The 27,313-nt window shown below is 38.3% G+C and overlaps 2 protein-coding genes across 4 annotated transcripts in view; both read right to left on the bottom strand.

Moving 5' to 3' along the window:
* Positions 1–10,710, bottom strand: part of LDHAL6A (lactate dehydrogenase A like 6A) — a 21,794-nt gene extending 11,084 nt beyond the window's left edge. Inside the window, exons 1-3 of the mRNA XM_004369698.2 lie at positions 10,345–10,710; positions 5,192–5,309; positions 4,231–4,404 (exon numbers count right to left, since the gene is read on the bottom strand). Coding sequence (XP_004369755.1) covers positions 4,231–4,404; positions 5,192–5,309; positions 10,345–10,470 — 418 coding nt within the window. The 5' untranslated portion in view covers positions 10,471–10,710. The remainder of the gene's footprint in view (positions 1–4,230; positions 4,405–5,191; positions 5,310–10,344) is intronic.
* A 3,138-nt stretch (positions 10,711–13,848) lies between these two features.
* LDHC (lactate dehydrogenase C) overlaps positions 13,849–27,313 on the bottom strand; it is a 63,930-nt gene continuing 50,465 nt past the window's right edge. The window contains exons 6-8 of one of the 3 annotated variants that reach the window (XM_004369697.1): positions 25,889–26,006; positions 19,209–19,332; positions 13,849–14,134 (exon numbers count right to left, since the gene is read on the bottom strand). In XM_004369697.1, coding sequence (XP_004369754.1) covers positions 13,970–14,134; positions 19,209–19,332; positions 25,889–26,006 — 407 coding nt within the window. In that variant the 3' untranslated portion in view covers positions 13,849–13,969. The remainder of the gene's footprint in view (positions 14,135–19,208; positions 19,333–25,888; positions 26,007–27,313) is intronic. The other 2 variants (XM_012557042.1, XM_012557047.1) reach the window with 2 other exon arrangements.

Genomic DNA, 27,313 nt, shown 5'->3' with positions numbered 1-27,313 from the left:
AAGCTGGACAATGAATAAGGAAGACTGAAGAAGAATTGATGCCTTTGAATTATGATGTTGGTGAAGAATATTGAATATATACCACGGACTGCCAGAAGAACAAACAAATCTGTCTTGGAAGAAGTACAGCCAGAATGCTCATTAGAAGTGAGGATGGCAAGACTTTGTCTCGTGTACTTCAGACATGTCATCAGGAAGGACCAATCCCTGGAGAAGGACATCATGCTCAGTACAGTAGAGGGTCACTAAAAAAGAGGGAGACCCTCAACAAGATGGATTGACACAGTGGATACAACAGTGGGCCCAAACATAGCAATGATTGTGAGGATGGCGCAGGATTGAGCAGGATTTCGTTCTGTTGTACATAGGGTTACTGCGAGTCAAAACCAACTCAACAGCGCCTAACAAGAAATTAGTAACAGAAGGAAAACTAGAAAATACACAAATATGTGGAAATTAAAAAGCACACAATTAACCAAATGAGTCAAGAAAAAAATCAGAAAATACTTAGAATGAAAATGAAAGCACAACATACTAAAACTTATGGGATGCAGTTAAGGCAGTGATCCAAGGGAAATTTATAGCAGTAAATGCCTACATTAACGAAGAAAGATCTCGAATCAATACCGAACGCTACAACTTGAGGAACTAGAAGAAAAAGAGCAAACTAAGCCCAAAACTACCAGAAGGAAGGAAATAACAAATATCAGAGCAGAAATAGTAAATATAGAATCAACAAAACCAGGCATTGGTTCTTGAAAAGATCAACAAAATCAGCAAACCTTTAGCTAGGCTAACAAAAAAAGAAGATGCAAATAACTAAAATCAGAAATGAAAATGGGGACATTAAAACTGATCCTACAAAAATAAAAAGGATCATAAGAAATACTATGAACAGCTGTACCCCCAACAAATTATATAACTTAGAAGAAATGGAGAAATTCTGAGAAACGCATAAACTAACTTCCTAAACTGACACAAGAAGAAAAGAAAAATCTCAACAGACCCGTAACAGCTGAGGAGATTGAATCAGTAATCAAAAACCTCTCAATAAAAAAGTCCTGCACCAGATGGCTTCACTGGGGAATCCTACCAACATTTAAAGAAAAATTGACACCAGTCCCTTGTAAGCTCTTCCAAAATACTGGAGGGAATACTTTCTAACTTACTCTATGAGGCTAGCATTAACCTCATACCAAAGTCAGACAAGGATACCACAAGAAAAGTACAGACCAATATCCCTTATGAATACAGATGCAAAAATCCTCAGCAAAATACTAGCAAACTGAATCCAACACCGTATTAAAAGGATGAAACAACATGAGCAAGTGGGATTTATTCCAGGAATGCAAGAGTATTTCAACATTAGAAAATAAATCAATGTAATACACCACATTACTAGAATAAAGGAAAAGAACCACATGATCATCTCAATCAATGCAGAAAAGGCATTTGGCAAAATCCAGCACCGTTTCATGATAAAAACACTCAACAAACTAGAAATAGAAGGAAAATCTATCAATATGACAAAGGGCATTTATGAAAACCCCACAGCTAACACCATACTCAATGGAGACAGAGTGAAACCTTTCCCCTTAAGATTAGGAACAAGATAAGAATGCCTGCTCTCACCACTACTATGCAATATTGTACTGGAAGTGCCAGCCAGAGCAGCAAGGGAAGAAAATGATATAAACGGTATCTAAATCAGGAAGGAAGTGAAAATGATCCCTATCGCAGATGACATGGTCTAGAAAACCCCAAAGAATCCACAAGAAAGCTACTAGAGCTAATAAATGAATTCAGCAAAGTTGCAGGGTACACAGTAACACAAAAAAATCAGTTGGGTTTCTATACACCAGCAATGAGCAATCTGAAAAGGAAATTAAGAAAACAATCTCATTCACAATACCATCTTAAAGAATAAAATACCTAGGAATAAATTTAACCAGGGCGGTGAAAGACTTGTACACTGAAAACTATAAAAACATTTCGGGAAGAAATTAAAGAAGACCTAAATAAATGGAAGGACACTCCGTGTTCATGCATTGGAAGGCTTAATATTGTTAAGATGTCAATAATACACAAAGCAATCTTTAGATTCAATACAACCCCTATCAAAACCCCCAGCACCTTCTTTGCAGAAATGGAAAAGTCAATCCTCAAATTTACACAGAATTGCAAGGGACCAGGAATAGCCAAAGCAACCTTGAAAAAGAAAGACAAAGTTGGAGGACTAATACTTCCCAATATCAAAACATGCTACAAAGATACAGTAATCAAAACAGTCTGGTACTGCTATCATGATAGACACATAGACCAATGGAACAGAATCAAGAGTCCAGAAATAAACCCATATATCTATGACCAACTGCTTTTTGACAAGGATGCTAAGTTCATACAATGGGGAAAGAATTTCTGAAATACATGGTGCTGAGACAAGACAGCTGGATCTCCACATGCAAAAGGATGAAGTTGGTTCCATACCTCACATATACAAAAAGTTAACTCAAAATGGATCAAAGGACTAAATATAAGAAATAAAACTCTTAAGAACAAAACACAGATGAAATGCTTCGGGACCTAGTTTTCCGCAATGGATTCTTAGATTGACATCAAAAGCACAAGGAACAAAAGGTAAAATAGATAAATCGGATTTCGTCCAAATGAAAAATTTCTGTGTATCAAAGGATTTTAGCAACAAAGTGAGGAGACAATCTACAGAATGGGAGAAAATATTTGGGAACCATATGTCTAATAAGGGTTTAATATCCAGAATATATAAAGAACTCCTCAGCAACAAAAAGACAAAACAACCCAATTAAAAAATGGGCAAAGGAACAGACATTTCACCAAAGAAGATACATAAATTGCCAATAAGCACATAAACAGATGCTCAACTTCATTAGTCATTATGGAAATGCAAATCAAAACCACGATGTGTTACCACTTCAAACCCACTAGGATGGCTATTATCAGAAAAATGTAAAATAACGAGTATTGGCAAGGATGTATAGAAATTGGGACCCTCATCCACTGCTGATGGGATTTTAAAAGGGAGCAGCCATATGGAAAACAGTTTGGTGGTTCCTGAAAAAGTTAAACAGAACTACCATTTGACCCAGCAATTCGACTCCCAGGTATATACTCAAAAGATTTGAAAGCAGGGAATCAAACAGGTACTTATCCATCAATGTTCGTTGCAGCACTATTCACAATAGCCAAAAAGTGGAAACAACCCAAGAGTCCATCAAAACATGAATGAATAAACAAAATGTGGTATATATACACAATGGAATTCAGTCATAAAGAGAAAGGAAGTTCTGATACTTGCTACCTTGAAAAAAAGTTGACTGAAGTAAGTCAGATACAAAAGGACAAATATTGTATGATCCCACTTGTATGAAATATCCAGAATAGGTAAATGCAGAGACTCAAGTTTATTAGTGGTTACCAGGGGCAGGTGGTAGAAGGAAATGGAGAGGCATTGCTTAAGGGTTACTGAGTTTCTTTCTATTAATGGTGATGAAAAAAAATGGAAACAAGTAGTGGTAATGGTTGCACAACATGGGAAACATAATTGATGTCACTGAATTGTACACATAAAAATGGGTGAAATGTTACATTTTGTTATATATATTTCACCACAATTAAAAAATTAAAAAAAGCACCTTCACCAAGGTAAATGGAACTGGTTGGGTGGTGATCCAACCAGTTGCTCAAGGGAGAAATCTAGAAGTCATTTTTGATTCCTCCCTTTCCCTCACAACATATAATCTGTCAGAAGTCTTGTACATTTTATCTCCAAAGTATATCCTGAATTTGTTCACCTTATGCCTGGACCAGTGAAAAGTCTACTACAACACTGAAGAGTCAGGCAGTAAACTAGAGTGCTACTTTCACTTCTGCCCACACAGTGGTCTTTAAAACAGATACTTCAGATATAATAGCCTTTAGAATGTAAACCTTGAAGTCATATGATTAAGCAGATTATTCTTGTATACTGACTAGTATTTAAAGAAATCTTGATTGTAGTAAATACACACTGATTACAACTCTGCCAAAAACATGCTACATTAATAAAACAGGAAGAGTACGTGGAGTTATATTTGTAGTTTAGAATTTAATACTCATTAATTTCTTTTCCTACAATGTTAATAAACCCACCAACTCCCCCCGCCAAAAAAAAAAAAAAAAAAATCTTCATTAAACAGTCAAAATAAAGCTGACCTGGATTGGAAACAACAATCAATTTGCAGCGGGGACTATATTGAGTAATATTAGAAATCATTAATTTAAAGACAGACACATTTCGTTGGACCAAATTAAGGCGTGTTTCTCCCTTTTCCTGGCGTGCACCTGCTGTGATAATCACCAGGTTGGAGTTTGCAGTGATACCGTAATCTGAGGAAAGATTTGAATAGAAAATAGATTAGAAAACACCTGACATTTAAGTATACATTTCGTATTCACCTCATTCACCAAGAAAAGCTATGTTTACCAAAGGATAGTCTCGCTTAGATCTACTATGCCCACAGTACTCTTTTAACTTCATGAAATTACTACTACCTTTTCCTTGTACGATTAGAAAATCCTGCTAACAACTTTTGTAATTTTTAGAGTAAGAGGTCAAATGTGAATTAGCCTGGAAAATGGCAATATTTACTTATAGATGTGGTGTGAAAAGAACCTTGAACAGGGAGATCTTGGGTCATTCATTTGCTCAAATCTCCTGAGTGCCAAGTAAATAAAGTACAGCTTAGGCTTTGGAGTCAAATGGAACTGGGTTCAAATACCCACTCCATTACTTTTATTTAACCTCAGTTCACTGCCGCATCATCTGTAAAACATCATCATTGTGCTGAGAATTAAGTAATATATGTAAAGTGCTTAGCTCAATGTCGGGCATACAATGGGCAATCAATGACAGCTATTGTGATAACTACTATTACTGCTGCTCACAAGGAGCTGAATCTGGTGGTGTAGGGAGCCTTGTAAACAAAGTACAATCTACTGTGACAAATGCTTTAAAAAGAAATCTAAACATATTATGAGAGTATAAAGTAGGGAGCAACCAGCTCTACTTCTAAGAACTGGGGAAGTCTTCATAAAAGGAAATAAAGATGAGATTATCTTAGATCTTTGTTCATATTGTATTAGAATATTCAGAGTATTTAACTATGATATTAACCTTTGCTGGAAACAATACTTGGCATTTTCACGAAAGGGCTGCCATGCTGAAGATCCATTGTCTCACCCTTCAGTTTGCTTTCATTGACATCCACAAGGGCAAGTTCATCACTCAAGCCCTAAAAGACATCAGTCAAAAGGTGGGGCGGGGGGGGGTAGTACCTTCTGATTAATTGGAGAATGAAAGAAAATTCTTATATTGGTAATCTATGTTTGGCTTGTGAATTTAATTAGACTCAGAGAAGACATAACAGAGCTAGTCAACATTTGATCATGATATAAAAGTCCAAACTAGAAGAGATGCAAGTGTCAAAGAAGAAAGTTTCAGATCATCATTAGGAAAACAAAACCTGTTTAATAAGTAGAACAGTCTCTGAAGGTGGTGCACACCCCTTCAATTTAAACTGAGGCTGCACACTGATAAAGCAAGGATTCAGTAGAAGGAATCCCTCACCAGACTATGAGCTGCCCCATAAGGGTTTCCAAGACTATAATCTTTACGGAGACAGACTGCTACATCTTTCTCCCATGGAGCAGTTGGTGGGTTTGAACCGCCAGCCTTTTGGTTAGCAGCTGAGTGTTGTAACCACTGTGCCACCGGGGATCCATATAGTCCTAGCATGCTGTTTTATTTGTAAGAATGGAAAATAGTAACATATTTGTATTTTCTTGTATTTGCAAAAGATACAATAGAAGATACACAAGAAACTGATTTAAATGGTTACCTAATGTGCTCCGCCGCTAACTGAAAGGTTGGCAGCTAGTCTACTGAGAGGTGGCTCGGAAGAAAGACCTGGCAATCTACTTCCAAAAAAATCAGCATTGAAAATCCCATGGAGCACAGCTCCACTCTTACACATGTGAGTCAGAACTGGCTCAATGGCAACTGGTTTGGTTTGGTTTATAGGGGATGTTGGGGGAAAGGGTGGATGGAAACTCAATGAGAGTGTGACTTCTCCATGTATATCTTTTTACATTACTCTTATTTTTTAAGCTTGTGAATATATTACCTTTTCAAAAAAATTTTAATAACTGCATGTTCTTTTATCTTTATAAAAAAAATTCCCTGAAGAAAAAAATGACTTTGTTCTAGTACTTAGAATTATCTCTGTCATGGACTGATTTGTGTCCCCCAAAAATATGTGTACCAATTTGGTTAGGCCATGATGCCCAGTATTCTGTGACTGTCCACCATTTTATCATCTGATGTGATTTTCTTGTGTGTTGTAAATCCTATCTCTATGATGTTAATGAAGTGGGATAGGCAGCAGTTATGTTAATGAGGCAGAACTCAATCTACAAGATTGGATTGTGTCTTGAGCCAACCTCTTTTGAGATGTAAAAGAGAAGTGAGCAGAGAGACAGATGGACCTCATACTACCGAGAAAGCAGCGAAGGGAGCAGAGGGCATCCTTTGGACCCGGGGTTCCTGCAAGAACAAGCTCCTAGTCCGGGTGAAGATTGATGACGAGAGCCTTCCTCCAGAGCCAACAGAGAAAGCCTTCCCCTGGAGGTGACGCACTGAATTTGGACTGCTAGCCTACTAGACTGTGAGAGAATACACTTCTGTTTGCTAAAGCCATCCACTTGTGGTATTTCTGTTACAGCAACAATAGATGACTAAGACAATATCTCATTTAAGTATATCTCCAACTTACACTGTTGAATCTTTTCACCTTATTCTAATTAATGGAAATTCAAAGCCAAGCACTTTAAATTTAAAACTAGATTATAACTGATTAGCCTAGAAGTCTAAACTGTATCACAAGAAGAAGGTGGTAGCTTAGTGAGATGCTAATGCTTTCTGGGTAATCTAAGTTATTCACACAGATCAGAGTAGTATGGAGCAAAATTATACAATATTGATAAAAATTATCTTTGAAAGATGGTTTAAAAAATGTATTCTAACCCCAGAAATAGTGAGCATCCCTAGCACCCAGATCTTGGTTTCTAATACCACTGTCCAATAAAAGGAACCAGGGCACCTCGGAAAAAGGCTGATTCTAGGACTGAGGCAGGAAATACATGAGTCTGAAGCATTTTGTAGTGCCAAAAATAAGGAAGTGCTCAAAACAAACAAAACCTATGTTGATAGGTGTATGTCAAAGGGACAGAGGAACCAACTGAAAGAGCCCCCAGTGGCCAAAGCTGGAACAATAGAAGCAAAAAATAAACTAAAAAGTATTATAACCCAGAGTGTAGAATAAATATCCATGAGTCCATACTGATATAAATAATTGAATAAATTAATAAATGGGGGAGAAGAGATATATCTCCCATACAAAAGAATTCCAAATAATTTACGTAGATACTCTACCCTCAAGGAGGGGGAGTGTAACTCCCTACTCCTTAAGTGTGGGCTACACATATAGACTTCCTTCCAAAGAGTACTGTGTGGAAAGGTGGAAAAAATAGTAACTTTACAGTGGAAACTTGACAAACACTGCCTCAGCCAGGTGACCAAAGTCAACATCATCAGTGATAAATCACCCTGGATCTGATGTGATGAAAATGGCACTCCGCCTCTGTGGTCTTCCTCCCAGATGCCCGTGACCCCAGTCTAACCATGAGAAAAACACCAGACAAATTCTAATAAAGGAGCATTCTACAAAAAACCTGATCAGTACTCCTCACAACTATCAAGGTCACCAAAAACAAGGGAAGGCCTTGAGAATTATGCTCTTTTAAGATCTATCTATATGGGATCAAACTGATAAAAGCAACTTGAAAGATTAGATAAGAATCTTAGGGGGTAGCGAGTTTATGTTAACGGAGGAGGAAAAACTCAGAAAAGGAGGGTAAGAATGACTGCACAACTCGAAGAATATAATCAATGTCATCAACCAAACTGCACATGTAGAAGCTGTTGAATTGGTACATCTTTTGCTGTGTATATTCTCAACAACAATAACAAAATAAAATAATTAAAATAATAATAAAAAAAAGGAGAGTTTGATAAACTGTCCAAGCCAAGAGGAACCTAAAGAAACATGACAACTAAATGTAATGTGGTATTGTATGTGGGATCCTGGAACAGAAACAGGACATTAGGTAAAAACTAAGGAAATATGGATAAAGTATGGATTTTTGTTCATTATAATGTATCAGTATTGGTTCATTAATTCTGACAAATGTACCACTAATGTAAGATGTTTATCACTAGCAGTAGGGTATATGAGAACTCTCTGCACTATCTTCTCAGTTTGTCTATAAATCTAAAGCATTCTGAAAACTAAAGCTATAAAATTATAATCTAACTCACTTAATCTCTCTGGATCCTCATCTCCTTCTTTATAAAAATGAAGGTGAGTAGAACAGTAGAACAATCTTTGTATTCACAATCCAGTGCTTTTTCCCTTTCAATATGCATTTGGCTTTCAGCAATTCTTTTTCACTTGGCTACTAAGTGTTTTATTATGCCTCTCAGGATATAACACCAAATGAAACAAAGATCTCTGCTCTCATGGAGCTCACATTCTAGAAATGAAAGTTTATGTATTATAGTATAATTCAGTAATTTTAAAAGACACTGATGTTTCTCTACTGGGTTTGTACCACAAGTTTCTACTGATAAATTACCCATAAGAATGCCTTCTTTACCAGCAAGGAGTTTTAAGATATTCACCTCCTTGAATGAAAGAAGTTGCAGAGTCTAGGATCAGGCGAACCAAGCCAGTTGCCGTCCAGTCAATTCCAACTCATGCGACCCCATGTGTGTCAGAGTACAACTGTGCTCCACAGGGTTTTCAATCGCTGATTTTTCAGAAGTAGATCACCAGGCCTTTCTTCTGAGGAACCTCTGGGTAGGCTTGAAGCTCTAACCTTTTGGTTAGCAACCAAGGGCGTTAACACTTTGCACCACCCAGGGTCTCCAGGACTACAAGAGGGAGAGATTAAAGTGAGCCTTAATCTGGGGGTTTGCAGGAGGATGGTGCACCACAGTTTCTAAAACATACAAGTGCTATAGTTTGCAACATACTAATAGAATTCCAGATCCAGAAGTTTGTGGCTATTACCTTTTTTTAGGGATGGGGCTCAATCTGCCCCAGAAAGGTCCTTCAAAGCAGAGATAGCAAGTGAATCTTTAGTTTACTTCAAGCTTTTTTATACATATTATCTGTATACTTACCAACTCATGCAATTTGAGATAATCTGTGCCTTTTTTCTCCTCTACAACGAATGTTTACTTTTCAGGGTTGTTGTATTACATAATGTATCTAAAGCATATTGTTACAATCATTATTATTAATCCAAAAAAATATATGATTTTCATCTATGTATATTATTCATTTGCAATGAGGACGCTGCTGATAAAGACATTACAGTTAATAGGACAGAATGAGCCATGGGGAATTCATATGATTGGCCGGAGCAGCGGCTGACAGCAGCTTTTAGGGCCTTAAGGATACTTAGGTCATCTAGATTATGAAACCCAAGGCCAATCCTTTAAACCCAATGAATCATGCTAGGACTAAAAGCTATGGAGAGATGGCTTTTATGGTAGGACTGAAGGCGACAGAGAGGTGGCTTAAAGAATTTTGATAGATATTCCATTTTTTAAAAACGAAGTATAGTTCAAAAAGTTTATTATGATTTACTAAAACTTTATGGGCTCAGATCAGGGTAATAATCTTAGAAAGGGATCAGAATCCTTTCAGTCCTGTGTCTTTAGCCATTGAAATGGAAGATAACTTTATCAGCTGCATCAATACTAAGTACAACTAAACACTAAAACTAACCTAACATGAAGAAGGAAGGGAAATACAGGGACTAGGAAATGGGAGAAAATTTTTTTAAAAGATTATTGTATTTGGTGTTAGTAGAACCCTACCCATCACTGACAGGTTGTGTACTCTTTTTTACTGCCACCTATTTCTCCAGTTTCTTAATTTGTGACCTGAGGTTCCTAGTCAAACAAAGGAGTACCTCAGATTGTCATCACATGATGAAATGTCAACGTGCTTTCAGACAGAGATGCTTCTAAATTCCTAAGAATTAGAAGAAGCCTCCTCTGATGGAACAATCAGAAAAGGGCACCTGTTCCTCTGGGCTATACCAGCAGGGGCTGGATAGGGCCCCCACTCACCCAGTGAACTGGGCACAACCTGCACAATCATCCGCAGTTAACCCTCTGACACAGAGGACATAACTTACTTTTAATATGATGCTGATAGCACAGGCCATGCCAACTGATCCAGTTCCTATAATGGAGACCTTATTGTGATGAACGGCCTTCTCTGGAGTAAAATTCTTAATAAGTTCACACTTGAAAGTCACCATCTGGGAAACCTAACAGTGAACAAAAATAGCCATCTTCAAAACCTGATAAGCCCAGTCATTTCCAGATTTGGAATTGGTCGGTAGTGACTGGGCATATAGAGAACTTGACCCCAGTACGGTAGCAGGTGCTGCAGACACAACAGGGACTGACAAAAATAACAGGAGGAGGAGGACGGTAGATACGATTAAGAGGGAGGAAAAGAAGGTAATAGGGCTGCTTCACCAAAACTGACAACTACCACTGCGCCGGCTCTCCGTCCTCTCCCCCACTTGGCCATCCTCTTCCCTCTCCAACCTCCCCCCTATTCCTAGCTCTCAGCTCCAGGAACACGCCCGGAGGCCCTGAGGGAGGCCAGGGCTGAGGTACTTCCGGCCACACTCAGGGGACAAAGGGCCAGCCGCTCCTGAGGGGGATGCGTGCCACCTGGCGGGGACACAGAGTCATCTCTGGGCAAAGGAACTTCGCTCGCGCAGCGCCAGCTCGCCAGCTGGTCCGCAGGACTCCTGCAGCCCAGCTCATGGCTCAAGAGATCCAAGAAACGATAGGGAAAAGCGGCACCAAATGTCGTTAACCCGCGGAGGCAAGCAACCGTCGGACGTTTGACACTCCCCCCACACCCCCACCCGCCCGCCTACTGCGGCTGCGCGAGGTCGCGCTCAGCTCTGGCCTAGCCTGCCTGGCGCTACCCGGCGAGGCTAGAAGGCAGGTCTGGGCGCCTGCGCGTGCTGCCTTGTCACTGGCTCACTAATGGCTGTCTGAGGTTTCTGAAGTTGGCCAGCTTCTAAAAGGCTCCTTAGGCTCCAAGCTCACAAGGTGCAGCAGGCACTTTGAACTGGAGCCCCTCAGCTGTCGAAGGGTGTATTGCTTGCCCAGAGCCCATCCACCGGGGAGCAGACCAACTGCCCCAAGAAAACGTATTTCTAGCCACACTTTGTTGGATATATCCAATTAAGAGCTTAGTAGCTCGCCAGGACTGTGGGAGAAAGGGATCTCAGGGCTACTTTTTACCACCACATATGTAAGCTTAAGTAGAAAACATCAAATTTTAAAACCTATGCAAATGGAATTCTGAAATAAAATATGAAACCCTAAGAATTTGATCAGTGTAAACTAATAACAACCGGGTTGCTGTTGAGTCATTCTGACTCAAGGAGACCCCATGTATTACAGAGTAGAACTGCTCCTTAGAGTTTTCTTGGCTGTAATCTTTACTGAAGCAAATCACCAGGCCCTTCTTCCGCAATGCTGCTGGGTAGGTTCAAACTTTCAACCTGTAGGTTACTGACTGAGGGAAAACTGTTCGCACCAACCAGTGCAATCCATAATCATTTCTACAAGTGGAAGGGAAAGTTCAGCTCATGATTTATGAAGTAGTTAAATGCAGAATCCAAAATTTCCCCTAATCTCTTACTCTAGGAGAAAAACAAGGTTACCACTTCTCTTCCCCCACCACATTCTATCTAATTAAATGCTTTCTGATTCATCCGTGAATCATAATACACATCTGACAAATTCTTTTACAAAATGTAGAGCAGTGTTTCTCAACTTTTTTTTCACTATTAAAACCCTCCCCCCTCCCCCACCTTTTCAGACATTTTCTCCTCATTGTTCCCTTCTCCCCACACCACCATGAAGTTAAATACTAATGAATAAGATTTTGTCGGGCAGGGTTTAGCTTTAGACATCCAACCCTTGTAATCTAAGGCCGTCTGACACTTCCCCCACTCCCTCCACTACTTAATATCTAAGATTTCTTCTCACCAACCCCCAGAGAATCAATTTTCACTCCCTTGGGGGTAATATTGCCCACTTTGAGAATACAGTTTTTCTTCCTGGAACATTCCCTGCAGAAACTATGTATTTTTTTAAGCTTTTCATCTCTGTAAGGATTTTCTAAAATGAAGTTTTAATCTGGTGTACAAACAGAAGCTTTAGAGAGGGCAAAACCCACAGAAGACTCCCTTTTCTCTCCTCGCCCTAACTAAACTCTCATCCGCAACTGTATTTTGTACATTTAAGGGAATGGTTGAAGAAAAAGGAAAGAGAACAAAATAATGGGAAACTAATCAGGTTCAGTAGTCGAGGACTGGAATGAAATTAAGATAGCAAGAGTAACAGACTATTAGAGTGAACAGTGATTTTGACCAAATTAGTGCCTCAGCTGAAATTGTGTGGGTCCTCAAGGCATGCATATCTGCCTTCTAATTTTTCCCACTGGTCCTGTCCCAGTCAAATTGTAAACTACTGTGGTCCTGATTTCTTAGTTTTTGTTTCATTATACATTTCCTATAACCCATTGCTGTTGAGTCCATTTCGACTCACAGCGACCCTATAGCACAGAGTAGAACTGCCCGATAGGGTTTCCAAGGAGAGGCTGGTGGATTCGAACTGCCGACCTTTTGGTTAGCAGCCTGAGCTCTTGACCACTATGCCACCAGGGCTCCATATTTGCTATAGCTGCCTTAAATTCTTTGTGGGAATCAAGGAAATATTTGTTTAAAAGATAAATCACGTGCACATGTATTCTTATCTTGGACTGATAAAGCATCCATCAATAATTAGTTGAGGTACCCTAATTACTCACTGTGAGATCCCTGAGGAAAGAGATTATGTTATGTTGACCTGGTAACTATAACATAGCTGCATAGTGGTAGTTGGCTGAACAAATGACCCAGAGGTTGGTCTAAGCTCCCTGTATGGTAGTTAGAGACACCAAATCAATTATTTGAGTTTATATGAATTGGTGTAATATTTGCAAAGTTGAAGATATTTCTTTTTAATTTTTTTACAGCATAAAGTTATATATTTTCTTTCTGATATGTATAGTAGTAACAATAAGTATTTTGGAAAGATTATACACAAACACATGAACTAATGAAGCAATATAAAATGAGTATGCTGGAAGAAAATACAAGATGAAATTTCAATACTAGAAAAAGTGCTTGTTTTGTATGAAGAATCATAAATTCTATATTATAATGGATTAGTATATATATTCTAAGGAGCCTTGGTGGTTTAACAGTTAAGCACTCAGCTGCTAACTGGAAGGTCAGTGGTTCAAACCCATCCAGTGGCTCCATGGGAGAAAAGACCTGGCAAATCTGTTCCTGTAAACATTACAGCCTAGAAAACTCTATGGGGCAGTTCTACTCTATCACAAGGGATCACTACGAGTTGGAATCAATTCAATGACACCTAACAACACCACCATATATATTCTGCTGAACCCAAAGGCAATTCTTACATATATGACATACTTCACAGGTATAACCTAAATCTGTACAGGCTGGGTATCATTAGCAGAGCTACACGGATTTATAATGGAGAGAAATCTCTTTACCATTCCCTTTTTCTAATCTTAAGAGACTAGAGTCATGTCATAGGTCTCATTTTTTTTTTTTATTTTTTACAGATCAGATGAAAATGCTTTTCAGAATGTAGGATATACATACAGTCTGCTATCTTCTGTTCAATAAAACAGTGGAACATTAAAAGACTTTAAAATTTAAGGTTCTTTTGGACTTCCCAAAGTGTGTTTGCACTCTTCTTAAAAAGGGCCTCCTCCTCAGGATTCAAGTTAACTTTCACAACATCCGATACACCATTCCGCCCCAAGACACAGGGGACACTAAGAAAAATTTCCTCTTTGATTCCATATAAGCCCTGAAAGACAAAATTAGATCAGTAATGTGATATGGAAAAGCAACTATGCAAGTGAGATTTTGAAAGAGAGCTTCAGATGATTCTGCTCTTAATGTCATATGTTTAAGCGTTTCCTATCAGATATAACTCATCCATTAATTTTGTTCAGTAAAGGCTATATGAAACTCCCATATGTCTTAGTCATCTAGTGCTGCTGTAACAGAAATACCACAAGTGGATGGCTTTAACAAACTAAAGTGTATTCTCTCAATCTTCCCTGGACTAGGAGCTTCTCTGCCCAAGAACCCCAGGTCCAAAGGATGTGCTCTGCTCCCAGCCCTGCTTCTTGGTGGTATGAGGTTCCCCTGTCTCTTTTTATATCCCAAAAGAAATCGGCTCAAGACACAATCCAATCCCATAGATTGAGCCCTGCTTCATCAACAAAACTGCAGCCCATCCCCCCTCATTAACATCATAGAGGCAGGATTCACAACACATGGGAAAATCACATCAGATGACAAAATGGTGGACAATCACATAATACTGGGAATCATGGCCCAGCCAAATTGATACACACAGTTTTGGGGGACACAATTCAATCCATGACACTCGACACCGCTGTTTCCTGAGGAGCCCGTTAGGGATAGTTGCTTATTCTCCTACATACCCTGTGTTATGGATTGAATTGTGTCCCCCAGAAAGATATGTTGAAGTCCTAACCCCTATACTTGTGAATGTGACCTTGTTTGAAGAAATAGGGCCTTTCTTTGAAGAAACTATCAGTTCAGCCATACCGGAGTAGGGTGGGTCCTAGTCGGGACTGCTTCTGAGTGATGTCTTATAAAAGGGAACAGACATAGAAACAGAGTGACACTCAGGAAGAAGATGCCCATGTGAGGATACATCTGTAAGTGGCAAAGGAACGCCAAGGATTGACAGCAGACACCAGAGGATAGGAGAGAGGCGTCCTCTCTCAGATGCCTCAGAAGGAACTGACATGGCCAACACTCTGAATTGGACTTCTAGCCTCCAGAACTATGAGAAAATAAATTTGTGTTCTTTAAAGTCACCTACTTTGTGATATTTTGTTATGGCAGCCCTAGGAAACAAAGACATCTTGTATCCTCAAAAGAGGTGGGAGGGGTGATGCCCATTGCACTCCTCGTTGCCTCTTCCAAATCAGTAATCTCATTGTCTTGTAAAAAAAGAAAAAATATTCTCCCTATTTTTTTGAGGCTCATCTTATTCAGCTCTTCTTCCCTTTCTAATAACCATCATCTACAATTTCATTCACAGAAGACTGACACCTGGCTCACAGTCCTCCCTTCTATCCCAATTTCTGCCATGTAGATAAACCTATCAATTCCCTTTCTTTCCAGTTTCTCAACTTTTTTAGCTCCTGTGACTTCCTCTTCCCACTCCAATTATCCTACTCTGGACTTTGTTACGGGATCGTTCTATATCCAACTTAGATTCCATGGTCCATCATTTAGTAACCCTTTTTCCATACCCTAAGCCCCTTGCCTCTTTCACTTTTCAGTTTTTATATTTTTAAAATTCTTATCTTTATTATTATTTATTTTCTTTTTATAATTTATTCATGTATATATAGATTACAAACAAGGACAAAGATCTGCATTTACCTGTGATCCTTTAGCAGAAGGTCAAACCTATTTTCAGTATGTACGCAAGCCAAAGCTGCAACTCTCTTCTCTCTCTCTCTTCCCACTCTTTTCTCTCTCCTCTCCTCTCTTCTTTTCCTTTTTCCTCTCTCCCAAATCTCCTCTCTGTTCCTTTTCACACTCCTCACTTCACACCCAAATCTAGATGAATTCAGCTATCTACTTTCTCCTTTCCTGTGCTCAGGTTACTAGAAAAAACTACACAACCAAGCTGATTTTTAACTTACATTACTAATTTAACATTACAAATTAACACCAACTTCAAATAAGCATCCACACTAGAAGTAATTCTGCTTTTCTGAGGGGTCAAATTCTCTTTCCCACTATCCACAAAGACTATTTCAAATCTTCTCAAATACCTCCTATACCTGACTCTCCTATACCTCCCCTATCTCTTAGCAGATGATTTTGTGTCCTTTCATTAAAAAGACAGAAATCATCAGATGCTTCCAGTGCCAAACTTATAAATCTACATGTATCAGTACACACCTTCTGTTTGTTCTCTCCTGTTACAACAGAGTAACTGTCCCTCCTTTTCCAGAGCTAATACCTCCCACCTATGCTCTGGATCCCATCCCCTTTTGCCTTTTCAAGAGCCTTACTGCTTATTACTTCTATCTTCAACCTCTGTCAGTACCTAATCTTTATCATCAGAATCTGATCTTAAAAAAAAATCTTCCCTTAAGAATGTAATTGATGTCACTGAATTGTACATGTAGAAATTTTTGAAATGGTGTATCTTTGGCTAGGTATATTTTCACCCAAAAAAAAAGGTCCTCCAAGGTCAAAAAGGGAGAGTGTTGACATGTCGTGGGGTTGTTAACCAATGTCATAAAACAATATGTGTACTACTATTTAATGAGAAACTATTTGTTCTGTAAACCTTCACCTAAAGTACAGTAAAGAAAAATCTTCCCTTGACCTAATTTCCCTCTCCAGTTACCACTCTCTCTCTTTAGCTTCAGAGCCAAACACACCAAAACAACTGTCTACATGGTTTCAGGGGACATCTAGGTCAACTGGCATAACAAAGGTAATTAAGAAAATGTTCTGCATCCCACTTTGGTGAGTGGTGCCTGGGGTCTTCAAAGCTAGCGAGCGGCCATCTAAGATACATCAATTCATCCCAACCTACCTGGAGCAAAGGAGAATGAAGAACACCAAAGACATAAGGAAAATATCAGCCCAAGAGACTGAAAGGGCCACATAAACCAGAGACTCCATCAGCCTGAGACCAGAAGAACTAGATGGTGCCCGGCTACTACCAATGACTGCCCTGACAGGGAACACAACAGAGAGTCCCTGATGAAGCAGATGTGGGGTGCAGAACTCAAATTCTACTAAAAAGACCAGACTTAATGGTTGGACTGAGACTGCAGGGACCCCAGAAGACATGCCCCCAGACTCTGTTAGCCAGAACTGAAACCATTCCTGAAGCCAACTCTTCGGACAAACATTAGACTGTACTATAAGACATAAAATGATACTCATGAAGAGAGTGCTTCTTAGCTCAAGTAGATACATGAGACTCATTGGGCAGCTCCTGTCCGAAGGTGAGATAAGAAGGTAAAAAAGGACAGGAGCTGGTTGAACAGACAGAGGAAATCTGGGGTAGAAAGGAGGAGTGTGCTGACACATTACAGGGAGAGTAACTAGGGTCACATAACAATGCGTGTATAAATTTGTGTATGAGAAACTAACTTGAACTGTAAACTTTAACTTAAAGCACACACACACAAACACAAAGAACTGTCTACATTTGTCTTATTTCCTCAGTCTACTCCAGTGGTTCTCAGGCAGGGATGGTTTTGCCATTTCTGGGGGTATTTGGCAATTTCTGGAGACATTTTTGGTTGTTGTGGTGTGAAAGGCACTCCACTGGAAACTAATGGATAAAGGCTAGGAATTCTGCTAACATCCTACAATGTACAGGACATCCCTTCAAAACAAAGAATTACCTGGCCCAAATCTCTATAGCATCAAGGTTCAGAAAACCTGGTATACTCCAATTAGGCTTTCATTCCTATCATGTCATTAAACAGACCCTTCTAAGATCATCAATGACCTCTGCCACTTTATCCTACTGGCATTTTTAATCCTCATTTTATATCAATCAACAACAGAAGACTAATCCCTTCATCTTAAAACATTCTCCTTTCCTTTGGTTACCATGATTCCATATTCTCTTGGTTTCTTTTCATTCTCTGGCTGCCACTTCTTAGTTGCCTTTGTGGACTCACATTATGAATTCAACTTTTAAATACTGGAATTCCTCAAGGCTCAATTTCAATCTTCATCGAGCTTTATACACTCTCCCCAGGCAAGCCCATTATAATTCATTACTTAAGTTACTATCTATAAGAGATATATGTTGTCTTTGCCTATCTACCATCTCTTCTTCTGATAGTACTCAGATTTATAACTCGAACCCAGAAGTTTTTTATGAGTTCCAGAGGTTATACCCAACTGTCTATTTCTTCTTGAATATCTTAAAGACATCTCAACTTAAACTTGTCCAAAACTGCAAACATGATCTACAAACCTGGTTCTCTTCAAGTATTTCCTTACTCAGTGAATGATATCACCATTTATCTAACCATACAAAACAGAAACCTAAGAATTGGCCTCTCCCTCTCTCACTCCCCACTTCATTCCATTACCAAGTCCTGTGAATATTACCTCTTAAATATAGTATGTCGCAAATCTGTCCCTTTCTCTTCACCTCTACTACTACCATCCTCTCTAGCTGGAACTACTGCATATACTGCAAGTTTCCCCACATCTACTCTTGTCCCCTTCAAACCTGTTCTCACCATCACAGATACAGCAATCTTTTTAACACATAAAATTGCTTAAAATCCTTTGGTGGCTTTCTGTTACTCTTATGATAAGGATTCAAACTCCTTTATAAGGCTTTCAGTGGCCTGACCCCTGCTTACTTCTCTAGCCTCACCATGCACCATTTTCTCTTAGTTCTCTGTACTTCAATACACTTTTTTTTTTAGATCTTCACGTGTCCTCTACTCATATCTACCTCAGATTCTCTGCACATCTATTTCCTCTTCTTAGAATATTAATCCAGCCTTCTAAATTAACTTCTACTTATAATTCAGATTTCAGATCACATTTTACTCCCTTAGGAAGTGTTCCCTAACCACTACCCATTGCCCCCTCCCCAGGCAGTAAAGTCCTCCTATTGTATATGCTTAGCATGTTGTAGTTTTTCATCACAGCACTTATCACAGTTTGTTATTACATGTTTACCTTTGCAATTGTTTTATTAAGTCCATTTCTCTCGTTAAACTCTTTTTTGTTTACCATTATATCCTAAAGATCTTACACAATACTTAGCATATAGGAGGCACTCAAAAACTATTAAACAATGATGAATGAAGATTTTAATTTAAGCCTACCTTAACCATAGTGGAAACGGGATGCACTCTCCTAAGATTTTTCAGAAGTGATCCTGCCAAATCTGCCACAGACAGTCCAATAGCCCAGGAGGTATACCCCTTCAGCTTTATAATCTCATAAGCACTATAGTTGTAGAAAATAAAATCAAGTTCATGCACATGTGAAGATTGTGGAAATGGCAAATGGTTTGTTACCTATATATTTACCACAATAAAAAATGACTATTGGATAAATATGCTTTAATTGAAAAAAATCAAATTCATAAAAAGTCATCCTAGGAAAAATATTCAAGTATCTACTTTGCAACATTCTATTAACATTTTCTCAAACATTCCTTCTAAAAATCATTTATGAACAGGCAATAAAAGTTTCTATACTATGCTCATAAACTTCATTATTCACTTTAAATGAGAAAGAATTCATCCTTCTTTTATCATCAGGAAAGAATACTACGATATATGCACCACTCAAGAGGAAACTAGTTTTCAATATTTTTTTGTAATTTTGCTTAAATATCCAAACATAGAATCTTATCATCTTGCAAGCTATCATATCCCTCTCTCTGACCATTTTCAATTGTTACTAAGGTGCCCATTTAACATTATATAGTTGTGAGCTATGTATACTTATTTTTCCCAAGGCTATGTCTTTAAATCAATAATAAATGGATGTGGGAAAATGTTCATAATACATTTTCAAAGGAAAATAGCATAATCCTAAACATATGTACTTTTTAAATCTCAGGTTTATCTAAAAATATGTTTTTATAGGAACTTCAGAATTGCATCTATCCACCAAGTTATTAATAGTGATTATTTTAAGTGATGAGCATAAGGTGATTTTATCTTCTTTATATTTTTCTGAATTTTCTTATTTTCTATAATAAATATGTATTATATGTTTTCATTGCCACCAGCAGCAGTCTCAGGATTGGACTGACAGTCAAACTCATAGGATACAGAGGATATAACTTAGCATTGACTTTATTTAGCTTTGTGAAAGGATACAGGACAGGAAACACAGCGTGTATAGCATCATTGTTCTTATAAGGAGGTCTTGAAACCACCTAGGCGGTTTCTAGGCCCCAGCACTATACATAAGATAAGGCTGATGTATATATAGACCACTTCAGCACAGGGAACTTGGGCCTGGACTGTGCCTGTTGCGGTATTGTCTTAGTTATCTAGTGCTGCTGTAACAGAAATACCACAAGTGGGTAGCTTTAACAAACAAACGTATTCTCGCACAGTCTAGGAGGCTAGAAGTCTGCATTCAGGGCGCCAGCTCCAGGTGAAGGCTTTCTTTGTCAGCTCTCGGGGAAGGTCCTTGTCATCAGTCCTCCCCTGGGTCTAGGAGTTCCTCAGTGCAGGGACCCCAGGTCCAAAGGACACGCTCCACTCCTGGCTCTTCATTCTCGGTGGTAGGAGGTCCCTCTCTTCTTTGCTCGATTCTCTCTTTTATATCTCAAAAGAGACTGACTCAAGATACAACCTAATCCTGTAGATCGAGTCCTACCTCATTAACATAACTGCCTCTAAGCCTGCCTCATTAACATAATAGAAGTTAAGATTTACAACACATAGGATAGTCACATCAGATCACAAAATGGTGGACAACCACACAATACTGGGAATCATGGCCTAACAAAGTTGATACATATTTTTGGGTGACACAATTCAATCCATAGCAGGTATCCCATGGCTCTGTCAATCCAAAATGAGGCCACTATTAGAGGCCATGCAGATTGATGTCAAAATGGCTATCAATTCAATATGGTCAAAGTTCTGTGAGGTAAGTAAAAGGAAAGGGAGGGAGGATCCACCAAGAGGTTGATTAACTGATGTCATTCCATCTATGAGCTGAATTAACGAAAGCTCTGCAGCAGGTAACTGGGGATAAATATTACCAATGGAATCTGGTTGACACAGATTTATCCTCTTGGGAATTTACAAAATGGATTAAGAAAGAGGAAGGTTGGAAGACAAATGGCAAAAACCATAATTCTTAGTTGCTATTAACCATCCTAATGAAAATAAAATTGCTAGTGGAAAAGGAAGGGTAAAGGGAGCAATTAGAACAAATAGCTTTAAGGCTGGGTTTTAGAACAAAAATTGATCCATACTGTTGGGAATCTGCAAGGACATTCTATTAAATAATGATGTCATTCTCTGTAACTGTTGGTTAGGCACTGGAAAAACAGGAGCTACAGTGAAAAAAACTGAATAGTTTTTAGATAAATACTAGCAGTATTCTAAGGATTCTTTATAATTATAGATCCTCTGCTAAATGATCAAAGGGCAAATAATTTCATTTTAGATACTGCAGAGTTCACAGGACTATCTGGAATGAGTACTGAACTGTAATGTTTTGCACTGTTTGGTATTCAGAGCATAGAGGACTTTAGTAGGAAATGTGATCTTAATCATTATTCCCTTATAGCACAGTGTTTCAAATTAAAAAGGAACTAACATTCCCTATGGTACAATTAAAGAAATTGAGCAGACAAAAGATCAAAACTGTGCCATCCCTATGGAAGACAGATGGGTGGCTCCATGATACTTGGAAACTGTTGTTAGGTGCTGTTGAGTCGGTTTCTACTCATAGCAACCCTACATACAACAGAAGCTTCCCGGTCCTCCACCATCTTCATAATTGTTATACTTGAGCCCATTGTTGGAGCCACTGTGTCAATCCATCTCACTGAAGGTCTTCCTCTTTTTCGCTGACACTCTACTTTACCAAGCATGATATCCTTCTACAGGGACTGATCCTTTCTGATAAAATGTCCAAAGTATATGAGACAAAGTCTCTCCATCCTCCCTTCTAAGGAGCATTCTGGCTGTACTTTTTCCAAGACAGATTTGTTTGTTCTGCTAGCAGTCCAAGGTATATTGAATATTCTTCACCACACCATAATTAAAAGGCATCAGTTCTTCTTCAGTCTTCCTTACTCATCATCCAGCTTTCACATGCATACGAGGTAACTGAAAATACCATGGCTTGCGTCAGGCACGTTAGTGACATCTTTGCTTTTTAACACTTTAAAGAGGTCTTTTGCGGCAGATTTGCCCAGTGCAATAAGTCGTTAGATTTCTTGACTGCTTTCCCACGGGTGTTGATTGTGGATTCAAGTAAAACAAAATCCTCAACAACTTCAATATTTTCTACGTTTATCATGATGTTGCCTATTGGTCCTGTTGTGAGGATTTTTGTTTTCTTTATGTTGAGGCGTAATCCATACTGAAGGCCGTAGCCTTTGATCTTTATTAGTGCTTCAAGTCCTCTTCATTTTCAGCAAGCAAAGTTGTGTCATCTGTATAGCTCAGGTTGTTAGTCTTCCTCCAATCCTGATGCCGCGTTCTTCTTCATAGAGTCCAGCTTCTCAGATTATTTGCTCAGCATACAGATTGAATCAGTATGGTAACAGGATATAACACTGACGCACACCTTTTCTGGTTTTAAACCACGCAGTATCCCCTTGTTCTGTTTGAACAACTGCCTCTTTGTCTATGTACAGTCTCTACATGAGCACAATCAAGTGTTCTGGAATTCCCATTCTTCGCAATGTTAGTCATAATTATGATCCACACAGTCAAATGCCTTTGCATAGTCAATAAAACACAGGTAAACCTCTTTCTGGTATACTCTGCTTTCAGCCAAGATCCATCTGACATCGGCAATGATCGCCCTCATTCCACATCCTCTTCTGAATCCAGCTTGAATTTCTGGCAATTCCCTGTTGATGTACTGCTGCAACAGTTTTTGAATTATCTTCAGCAAAATTTTACTTTTGTGTGATATCAATGATATTGTTTGATAATTTCTGCATTCCTTTGGATCACCTTTCTTTGGAATGGGCACAAATATGGATCTCTTCCAGCTGGTTAGCCAGGTAGCTATCCTCCAAATTTCTTGGCATAGATGACTGAGGGCTTCCAGGGTTGTGTTGTTTGTTGAAACTTCTCACCTGGTATTCTGTCAATTCCAGGAACCTTGTTTTTCACCAATGCCTTCAGTGTAGCATGGACTACTTGTTCCTTAGCAGCAGGAGTATGGTTGTGCCTCCAGACCAAGTGGATCCCTGAATTTACTAAGAAATAGCTTCTAATGATGTTAAGGATTGAACTGTGTCCACCCAAAATATATGTTGAAGTCCTAAACCCTGTGCCTGTCAATGTGACCCTGATTGCGAATATGGCTTTTCTTTGTTATGCTAGTGAGATTATACTGGAATAGGATGGGTCCTAAACCTAATCACTTCTGAGTGGATAAAAAGAGCAGAATAGATACAGACACTCAGGGGAGGAGGACATGTGATGATGCAGGAAGATGGATCTATAAGCAGCAAAGGAATGCCAAAGATTTCCAGTAGCTACTAGAAGCTGAGACAAAATAGGACCTTCCCCTAGAGCCAGTGCCCTGAATTCAGACTTTTACCCTCCTGAATTGTGTGAGAAAACAAATTTCTGTTCTTTAAAGCCATCAACTTGTGGTATTTTCTTATGGCAGCCCTAGAAAAATAGGACATATGACTTCTATAACTGGAAATATATAGTATACGGGTAAGAGACAATTTTGTTGAGAAGGACAGGAAATGATACTGTAATGTTAACAGATATTTTCTGTTAACACATTTTCTTTGCTGGGCATTACTTTAATTTCTTACCCACAGCTATCTGGTGTAACAAAGGACTTGTAGGTCCCCTTAAGGGAATTTAAGGAAATGAATCATACCAATGATGACTATCAAAATGAAAAGATATTTTGGGAAATTGACCTAAAGCTTCCAATTGATGTGATCCCTGTGGAAATAGTTTGACCAAAAGAAGAAATAAATTTGCTTTAGAGATACTGAACACACAATTAAATGTGCCTATGAATACCTTTAGTAAAGTCCAAGTGATAGTAGATAAAGCGGGAAAGAAAAAGTACAATTGGTGAAGGATTACCAAAAGAACCGAGAGGATTCTGGTTGTAATAAATGTGTTTTCTGAAAGGGATCCCACTACCCATTATATCTTATAGATCCTTGTGATTGTAGGTGTACTAGCTTGTCTTCATATACAAAATATTGAAGGTATGTTTGTCAAAGGAACTCAGAGTAATGCACAATATGACCATAATAACCCAAGGTCATGGATCCTTACCCGAAGACTCAGGAGTACCTGGGAAGACGGGCTTGAGTTTGTATTTGTGCATCAGTTTTCTCAGTACGAAAATTAGTTAAGATAAATCTGGAATATTAACCACACACTGGCGACCCTGCATGGTGTGAAATGATTAAGGTGTTCAGTTGGTAACCAAAAGGTTGGTGGTTACAGTCCACCCAGAGGTGCCTCAGAAAAAAGGCCTGGCAATCTATTTCTGAAAAATCAGCCACTGAAGACCCAATGGAGCACAGTTCTACTCTGACACACAGGGGATCACCATGAGTCAGAATCAACTCTATGGCAACTGGTTACTGGTTACCCATACTAGAACTACGTTAACAGCATTGTGTATTGTGAAGCCCTTAATTTGTGGATTGTACCAGGACTGGGAGGACTGGCAGTTAGCATGACAAGGACTGTATTAAAAACTGTTGGGAAGCAAAGGCAGCAGCTTTCCTGTGCTGCGGTACTCTGCCCCAATGTCAACTTCACCCAGGGCAACTGATTGTGTACCCATGCAGTGATACGGCCTAGAAGCTACACCTGAGTATCTGCAATACCTCCTAAAGAAAACGCTAATTCTCTATGCTGTGTTTTCTGTCCATTATGCTTTCACCAAGCAAAATAAACTTAATACTAGGTTAAAGCCCATCATGTCCTGTGAGTTTGATTGTCAGTTTGAACTCAAAGCACTATTGGTGGCCATATATTTTTATAATCAGAAAATATAATATTTTAAATTAAAGGGCATTTAGAGAATAAAAACTCACCCATAATCACTTTTGTGTTATGTGCTTTTTTAGTCTCTGCTCTAATTCTTAAACACAGTTTTGTAAGGTTATTATCATAGACAAACAGTAGATTTCCAGCTTTTGAAGATTTCATATTACAAGTTTTGAATATTCAAAAATGACTCCTAAGTTCTATAACTTCCACTAATATGTAACTTGCCTAAAACATGAAGGAGAATCCGGTGCGCTGTTAAGGCTGATGTATACAAGTCAGACGTTTCATTAATAAGTAAATCTAGCGACTTCTGATCGTCTGCATCAGCTTCTTGTTTCTTATCATCAAGTCAGAATGATGAGCAATTAATAAATTCCAGACACTATTCTAAGCATTTGACACATACTAATTTATTTAATATTCTTCACAGTCCTCTTAGGTAGGTTTATTATTATCCCATTTAAAGATGAGGAAACTGAGCTTTTGGTATTTTAAGTAACTTCTCAAGATCACACCACTAATAAATGGTGAAGCTAATCTGGCTCCAAAGTCCATACTCATGATCACTAGGCTACATTACCTCTCAAATATATTTTACTTCTCATAAAACAATAGAGACTTTTCTTTTTGAAGAATGCCCACAAAAGAAAACTATCCATGAAATAAGTCTCAATCTGGGGATTTTCAAAGGCCTAGAGTTATTTATCTCACAAAGAGCAAAGATTAACTATAGATTTTTGTCTGTGAAATTTGTCCTTAGGCCTGATTATGAAAGCATTAAGAAACTGAATAAGTACTGTTACCTGTTAACAACTTGTCTATGGACATTTTTCCACTGTTCTTTGTCTGAATCAGTTCCTAAATTAGGGTTCAGATTCTTCAGAGCAACACCAGCAACATTCACCCCACTCCATAAGGGAACTAAAAGAAATATATACCTCAGAATGAACTTTTCTTCAGTCATTTGAGTTCAGTTGTCTTTTTTATAAAAAAGACCATATATAAAAATAAGTTTCAAATGGACAATAGAGGGAAATGTAAGAAATAAAATTATAAATTGTTAGAAAATTATAAAGTGTTAGAAAAATATATAGTGGAATGTATTAATAACTGTGTAGTATAAAAGGCATTTTTAAGCAAGATATAAAATGTAGAATCTACCAAGAAAAAGACTGATAAACAAAAATAAAATATTGTAAGCAACTATGGAGGAAAGAACAACAAATTAATGCCACACTTCTCAACAGCAACAAAGTGCTAAAGGGGAGTAACTGTCAATCTAGCATCTCATATCCAGTTAAACTGTCTTTAAAGAATTAGGTAAAACTAAAACATCTTTGTATGAACAACCCGGAGAGAATATACTTCAGGAAGAAATAAACTGAATTCAAAGTAAAAAGCTAAATGCAGAAAATAAAGATGAGCAATGAAATCTAAACACGTATTAACTATTTAAGTTTAAACTATTTAAACTAATTATAATTAGTTTTGGGAATATAAAACAGGATGGAACCAGAACAGTAGTCAATAATTCTATATAAGACAGAAAGATGGTGATCAAACTTAAAATAGTCTAAGGTCTGTGTTGTTCCAAAAAAAGTAGAGAGACTAATTCTTGAGTCAAGTATGAATGTTAAAAATTTACAGGTAACCATTTACAAAATAATTGTATAATCCAAAGTAGTAAAAGAAGTTAAAAGAGTTTCATTGATCCAGTAGAAATGAGAAAAGAAGCAAAGGAAAACCACACTAAATAGAATACTAAATGTATTCAAATTAATAGTAATCACAATATATTTTGTTCCAAAAATAAAATTATGAAATATTAAATGTCAGAAATTATTATTTTTTTAATTGTTGTGCTTTAAGTGAAAGTTTACAATTCAAGTTAGCTTCTCATACAAAAATTTATACATACATTGTGTCTTAGTCATCTAGTGCTGCTACAACAGAAATACCACAAGTGGATGGTTTTAATGAAGAGAAGTTTATTTCCTCATCGTCAAAGTAGGCTAAAAGTCCAAATTCAAGGTGTCAGCTCCAGGGGAAGGCTTTCTCTCTCTCGGCCTTCTCATCAGTGTTCCCCCAGACTAGGAGCTTCTCGGCACAGGGACCCTGGTCCAAAGGACACGCTCTGCTCCCGGCACTGCTTTCTTGATGGTATGAGGTCCCCCTGTCTCACTGCTCACTTCTGTCTTTTATATCTCAAGAGATTGCCTCAGGACACA

Source organism: Trichechus manatus, unplaced genomic scaffold (genome assembly GCF_000243295.1).
Source record: "Trichechus manatus latirostris isolate Lorelei unplaced genomic scaffold, TriManLat1.0 scaffold00006, whole genome shotgun sequence".
NCBI classification, from domain to species: Eukaryota; Metazoa; Chordata; class Mammalia; order Sirenia; family Trichechidae; genus Trichechus; species Trichechus manatus.
Note: the sequence above shows the minus strand (reverse complement) of the source record. Positions and strands in the feature narration are given on the sequence as shown.